The sequence below is a fragment of the Asterias rubens genome, chromosome 15, assembly GCF_902459465.1.
Source record: "Asterias rubens chromosome 15, eAstRub1.3, whole genome shotgun sequence".
NCBI lineage: Eukaryota > Metazoa > Echinodermata > Asteroidea > Forcipulatida > Asteriidae > Asterias > Asterias rubens.
The window spans coordinates 6,561,222-6,568,917 of record NC_047076.1 but is presented as its reverse complement, the minus strand read 5'-3'; the positions used below and the strand labels follow the sequence as shown (position 1 = coordinate 6,568,917).

The 7,696-nt window shown below is 38.0% G+C and overlaps 1 protein-coding gene across 7 annotated transcripts in view; it reads right to left on the bottom strand.

Annotated features, from left to right (window-relative positions):
* Positions 1-2,834: 2,834 nt before the first annotated feature.
* Positions 2,835-7,696, bottom strand: part of LOC117299863 (protein cordon-bleu-like) — a 39,954-nt gene continuing 35,092 nt past the window's right edge. For all 7 annotated transcript variants that reach the window (XM_033783432.1, XM_033783438.1, XM_033783437.1 and 4 more), the window contains one exon: positions 2,835-6,343. In XM_033783432.1, the coding sequence (XP_033639323.1) occupies positions 6,320-6,343 (24 nt within the window). In that variant the 3' untranslated portion in view covers positions 2,835-6,319. The remainder of the gene's footprint in view (positions 6,344-7,696) is intronic.

The following is a 7,696-nucleotide window of genomic DNA, read 5'->3' as shown; positions in this document are numbered from 1 at the left end:
TTAAGGCACACTGCATTCATACAATCTCTTGTACACAAACAATTCAATTGTCTGTTAAAATGTCTACCTCACAGTGAACAGTTTTGTTTGCATTTAGCCGAAATGATTTGGCGTATCAAAGTCTGACCTTTGACCTGTGTAGGAATCCACTGCATAAATACTGAGCTGTTATTGATTTGTGGAATCGCAATAAAGTTTATAGGAATTCAATGCACACCAAGGAATAACTTTGTTTAGATTTGTCCTGCCACTTTAAGCCCATTTTATAAATAGCGGTCTGATTTCATTGCGTTTCTTGAGCAGAATATGAAGCCGTTTGACTAAAAAATTATGCTTAGCAAAACTATTCTTCTGAACTGTTCTGCTTATCAAAACTCAGCAGGGAACCAGTCACAATTTATATACAATGATTACACGTTTTTTTGGCTGGGAGCCTATTTCTGCCAAACAAACCTAAACAAAATGTGAAGCTTTTCAACCAAAAATTGTGCTTAGCAAAATGTTCTGCTAAGCATAAACCAGCAGGAAACCAGTCACAAGCAGTGTACATTGCGTAATATTTTGGCTGGTAACATGTCTCTGCTAAGCATACTTAATTGTTGCTTAGCAAATGCTTAACATCTTTTACAAAAATTGGGCACAGGAAACCGGTCACAGACAGTACCCGACAACTTGTTTCTAGAAGTTAGAAAAAAAAATGTGAATACGTGCTCCCATCAAATTGTTCCCAATCTTGAAAAAGTCAAAAATAGTTCTCGTAAACAAACATGTCAGAATCAAGGTTTGGGAAATTGAATATCATTGTGAAATAAACGTGAAAAATATAGAATTACATTTAATTTGAAATTTAAAATAAATATAAGATCTGAATACACACTGAGCAATAAGTTTACAATAAAAAAACGTGTCAAGCTAAACCCAATACAAGGCTCTTTGCGTTTCCTTTACAGGCCTAGAATTACACAGATTATGACCTAAGTTGACCTAGTCGCCCTTTGCACGGTCAGACATGCAGAGCCTCAGACTGCGAACAGCAGTGAATAAAAGAGGCATTTTAAACACGTAACTCTGTCACCAAACAAATGCAAAAATACAATACATAAGAAGCATGACGTTGAGGCTGTACACGCAAATGGTCCGGGCCTTATATTAGTGCCTGTTTGAAAGTTTTCCAAAGACTTTGAAAACGGCCTTCCCTCTCATAGATTAATTCTGAAGTGGTTGAAGAGAGTAAATCATGCTGAGTGGTAATGAATAAGTGTCGCCCGCAGGAAAACAAAATTACATTAATTAAGCACAAATTCAAAGAAAAAAATTACACCTCAATTTTTGGGGAAAAAAACATGGCCCAATTTCATTGAGCTGCTTACCAAGCAGAAAATTGCTAGGCAAAAATCAGCAGTGTACCATTCGCAGACGGTATATGTGACATGGTATTTTGGCCGGTAACTGTATTCTGTTAATTGTATTGTGCTTAGCTACTTTCTGTGCTTAAAGGCATGGTCAAATTTTGGTAATTGTCAAAGACCAGTATCCCCACCATTGTTGCATAAAATTATGTGCTTTCAGATGCCTGAGAAAGGCTTAATTTCTGAAGCCTTTCTCATAGTCAAAATTGTTGGTGAAAAATTAAACATTTCTCTAAAACTACAAATGTTGTCGTTTCTAACAATGATTTTTAATATCAACAGTCCTCTAAATCAATTAAGTTTTTTAAGGTCATTAAATTATGAAGTAATTACCAAAAGTATACTGTACTCTGTAAGTAGCTTTATGAAATGAGGCCCAGTTGCCCACCTTTGCACATTTAAATGCCTCTGCTTACTGTAGGCCGGGGAAAAATGTAAATAATTTTTTACAGGTTAGCAAGTCACCTTTCTTGTTACTAGGCATTCTTCCCTCGCACAGTTAACCAAGAAATTTGGCTCTAACCATGTAAGAAAATGGCCCCAGAATCCACGGTAAGCAGAGCCATGAAATTGGGCCTTGTTCGCCGAATACCACAATACTGCTTATCAAGATATACACAGTGCTAAATTAACAAATTAGCTACAAATTTTATAAATTAATCAAATTAGTTGTCATACTTCTCTAAAATATAAAAACAAAATTCAGTCTCTTATATAAATTATTATAATCTTTTTTTCCCCTTTCTCTGCTACTACCATCACCATTGTCGTTATAGTCGAGTTACCATGTGATTAAATATTCATATTGTCAATCTTTAAACTACTATCAAGGAAAAATATCTCAAACAATTAGACTGGGATGGGGGCGTTCTTCTATTGAACTTTTGAGTTGGTCATGAAGTGTTGTGTGCAGTGTGTCATATTTAGTTCTGCAATAAGTCATTTGCGAGTTGAGATTTGAACAATGTCTGGAACAATAACCTGCTTAGTCATTAGTTACCGCTAAAGAGACAGTTGCTATTCCACATGATTCGGGCAAGATTTTGTATAGCAACCTCCAGAAGAGCAAAGACTGGTACAACTGGGCAATACACATTCATTGTGTATGAGCGTCGCCGCAAAAAGCTATGCAAAAGCTTGCCCCAAATCATGCAACCAATTTCCTCTATAGTCTGAGGAATTTGAATAATAATAATAATAATAATAATAATAATAATAATAAGACTTGTAATGCGCACATATCCACCCTGCTGGGTGTTCAAGGCGCAGTAAAACCAAAAACAAAACAAAAACAAAGAAAAACAGACACAACAAAATTATTCATTGAAAACCTGTGACATAAGATAAGTTTTGAGAAGAGACTTGAATTTTGCAGTACAGAGACAAGATCGAAGATTAAGGAGAGTTCCAGATGCGTGGCGCGGCTGAAGAAAAAGACCTGTCACCCCATGAGTGTCGAGACTTGGGTTCATGTGGAAACTTGTGACTAAGCAAGTCAATACCCAAATCCAACTTGCAAATGGCTTGGTGCACCCCTACCCACCCACCACCTTTCTCAGGGTGGATAGAGCTGTGGTTGGTGATAGTTTCAATGACAGAAATGGCACCCCCTCCCCCAGTCCAACCCCCACCCCAGGTGTAGAGGGCTAGTTGTAGCCCAAGGGCGCCCAACCCCCTCCTCCCCATCTCTATCCTAACCCCACCCAAACCTCATTATAGTCGAGGTATTAGTACAAGCAGTAGTCCATAGCTTATTATTAATTTTGTACACTTTATATCACCCTAGAAACCGTCATCGTATCACCCTAGTTACTGTCTTCTTTACATATTGTCAGCTGGAACTAAATGTCCCTCACAACAAAACAACAAAATTACAATGGATGTAAGTTTACAAAATTACTTCATTCCAAATATTATTGGCAGTATACATGTCTATTATATAATAATAAAAAATTAATAAGTACTGGTGTTTGATGTGTATAATGTACATTTGGAATACAGTCTGTGAATACAAATGATAACAACTCCGGGTTGTTAAAGATCTTGTTACACTTTCCGTGAATCTTTTGGTGCATTTTGACCTGGCCCAATTTTGCAGAGCTGCATAACGGTGGATGTTTGTGTTTTTTTGTTCTATTTCATGGTGCTGCCAACAGTAAATGGACAAGGCATGCTAACCTTCCGGCGCTTACTGTTAAAGCAAAATGAACAGACCAACACGACCACTGAAAACAAAAACACGCTGGCTGGCTGCCTGCCTAATTTTCCTGAAAACCTGTGAACGGCACTTGGGCTTAAGAATTCTTTTCTGATAAAGTAAGCAGAAAAAGGTGCTTACTTACTGTTAAGCAGTTCTATCCTTGATAATTTTAATTTGGAATGGCTAATCCTCCCAACCCGAAGCTGAAGTGGGAAGACAGAGACGTAATGGTGACTTTTGGCAGGCAGCCACATCAACCCATGACCACGGAGTACAGCCAGAGATCAAAGGGTCTTATATTTCCGAAAGAGGAAAACCGTGCGGCCCAAAGAACAAAACATTGTGGCATAAGAGAAAACTCAAACACAACTCCACTTGCATAAATGGCCCTAGCCATGCAGGAGTCAAACCAGGGGGAGTGGTGAGAGGCAGGCGCTTTAAGCACAAGCCGCCCATTATCTTGCAATACATACAGGTCACAGGTCAGTACTTCAAAAGAGTCACAAAAAACTTCATCTAGACAGCACCTTTAACATTGCGAATTATAAAGGCCAATTAATATAAATATATACAACACTTTGGTGTTAAGTTGGCACATCAAAGTCAAGGAAGTACTTGTATTTTCTTAGAGGTCTATTAAAGTAATCAATTAATATCCATAAGAAAAAAAACATCCATTTGAACATTTCCAGAGTACTGTGGATGTGATCAATTAATGTCAATTATCATGTTTTACATTCTCATTTTGTAACCGACTATTTAATCATTTGCCAGTGAGTTGACCATCCATTTGAAACCCTTCAACTACACAGGTTGTGTAGGGTGGCGCAATCGGCATGGAACCAACTGTAGGGCCTACATGTACATGTGTGTACTGTGTACATGCATTTGAACACAAATGGTGTGGCATTGCAGGCTGGCATAGTTTATCTATCATTGTGGTCATGTTTAAACGTGCAATATAATCACAGTGAGGAGTTTAACATATGTACGCCAAAGCTTACGTCTTCACTAACGCTCCAAGTCAATACATACAGCTACTCAATGTCAAACGCATTAGTTTGAGGGCGTAAGCACAACAGTTTTTGAGCAGAAGCATACAGTTTGACCCTTATATGAGCCAGCACACATTAGTATGCTTTTTTGAAAAAAGGGCTTGTATCATGATGGAAGTAAAATAGTAGTATCGACTCGGTCTTAAATGGCCGTTTAAAACTTTAAGGGTCGTAAAAGGACGATAAAGGAATGAGCCTTCGGCACTTGGACACAGCCCCACAGCTGTTTCCCTTATAAAAAAAAAACATGTGCATGGCAGTGAATGGTCAGAGAGTAGGAGTATTGACTGTGTACTGTGTGGATGCACTGGCATATAGTGCAATTCTATTATTTGAAAACCAGTGGATGGTATCAAATGGTAGAAGAATCAGAGGTTAGAGGTATGTAAAACAAAAAACTGATCTGAAAAACTGAAATTCCTTTCCATTACTGACATAAGACTTTCCGTTAAGAGACAACAAAAAAACTCTTAACTAAACTTTACCAAAGTTACTGTTCAAATTCATTTTTTTAAAATAACCTTCAATTTTGTACATGGTATTAGACTACCTTACTCAGACAAGTGTTTTTTAAATATTTTATATAAGTGCTAATTTGGTCATACTTTTATGTCAAAAATCCAAATATATTTTTGGGAAATGTTTTTTACAATTATTTGAGATAACTGCATCGAAAAATCGGTCCTATGACATTCAAGGTCAGCAGTTTATTAATTATTCGCTTCACCGGCTATGGTCACCATGTCCCACAGTGGGTCACTGTAATTCGGCCTTTCATCATCCCTCCGACCTTCGCCAGGTTACCCCAACAAAAATTTCCGGAAAATTACCAGCCACGCACAGCAGTGCAAATGTATATCTTGTCCATTCAACCAAGTTGGTACTTTTAAAGGCTAAGTATTACTTTTTTTTTTTTAAGAAAAAAAAGAAAAAAACATTTTGTGGTTTACAGTGTTACTGATCCCTCGACTCGGCGTCACACGGGACTGTCTGCCGCCCTCGCCATTTTGGGAGTCAAATTGCATGTGAAAATTACGGTGAATGCTGGTTGCCTACAATGTGCGCTACAATGTACATGTATATAACGACTGGGACACTGACTCAAAAAATAGCACAACCAAGATTATTGTGATGATGAAGTCAGGTGAATTTGGTCAGTATTGCAGGCTAGTGTAGTGCATTTATCTTTCAGAACCACGGTGGATGATACTGAATGGTCAGGCAGTAGGAGGGTTGACTGTGTGCTGTGTAGATGCATTTATGATGTCATACGGCAGGCTGACAGTGTAGCTATCCTTTAAAACCACAGTGGATGATATTGAATAGGTGGGCAGTAGGGTTGACTATGTGCTGTGTAGATGCATCATGATGTCAGACTGCAGGCTGGCATAGTGTAGCCTTTCTTCATAACAGCAGTGAATTTTGAACGGTCAGGCAGTTGGACGGTTGACTATCTACTGTGCAGATGCATTCACCATGTGATTTAATGTTGCAGGCAGGAACATGTAGTTCATCCATCCTTTAGAACCACACTGGTCAATGTTGACTATAGTAGACAGTAGGAGGCTTACTTCATGTGTGAATGATACAACTAATGCCTTTTTTAAGTTCTAGATTCACTCTTGGCAGTTTCTAGATGATTTCTCTTCCTAGATTTACTGATTACCTTGGCCAAAGATCTGAGGGAAAAATGGAAAAAAAGGTGAAGGAACTAGTGTTAACACATTTAGGAAAGCAATTGCCGTAAGATTTCATTTTGTTGAGGGGGCAAGGCCATTTATTTCTTTTAGCAACGTGCAATTCCATGTCAAAAAATCTTAACTTCCATGGGGAAAATATTCTTGGGGAAGTTGACAATAAGCAGAGCCATGAAATTGGGCCCTGGTCTGAAATCCCTGCTCTTCTAAAAACAGTATAAGATTCATGACGACAATACTGAAAGAGGATGAACAATTCTGACAAATCTAATGGTTTCGTACTGGTATGAACTAAACATTAAAAAATTCTGATACACTGCAAACTGAATAAATGAATGTATCGTGGTTATTTACTAAGACACTGAGACCGGGTCCGAGATGGCGGCTAAGACTACGGCTACAGCTGGATTGCCACATCATCATACATGGAGTATACATGTAGGACATCCTTAGCAACATCCATATCCATAGCCTTAGCCATAGCTATATCCACCAATTCAGAAACGGTGCGACTTACAATTGATGAGCAATGTGATGTTGATGAAACGTGAGGAGGATTTTATAAAAATAAAAAATTTAAACAACACTAGCTCAAAAAATGACATCAACATTTTCAAGCACATTTAAAGATGCTGGCTTTGCAGTTTCTCTAGCATTTCTGCAACTCCATTTTAAAGATACACAATTTTTGAAGTGCATGCAAATCGGCAAAAAAACCATAGAAGCACATTAAACCCTTGTAGACATAGCGCCTGGTAATAATTGGAGACTTATTTTGCATTCGGTCTGTGCTGCAGAAGTTTGCTGCACAGATAGAAATAGGTGTTGGGATCTTTGTCTTTCTTTCTAGCTTGCAGAGGTTAGATTTCAAGTTACAATGACTGAGGTTAACCTGTTTAAACTACTTCAGCAACACCCAGGTCCAATTTCACAAAACCTGAGAGCACAAAAACATACCAGAGAAAGACAAAATTTGCTGAGCAGAAACAGGTTACTGTCTCCCCACTTATTTGTCGCTTAGCAAGGAAATTTGCTTAGCACTATTTTCTGCTTAACAGCGTTGTGAAACTTGGCCCAGTAGTTGGCTTTTGCAGCCAAAAATGTTGTACAAATTTTGTTTTGTGTAAAGATGTTTGAACATGGTTCAATCGCATGCAGTTTGTGACAATTGTAGGCTCATACAGTCAATCACTTCAACTGTTTTATAATTGCTTGATAGTTAGTTTTGATAAACTTCTGTATCCAAATGATGACTGAAATTTGTGACCTCTCTGTGATTTCACTGCTAAATTACCACGACTGAGCTTAATACATTACCACATATGTAATATCAAC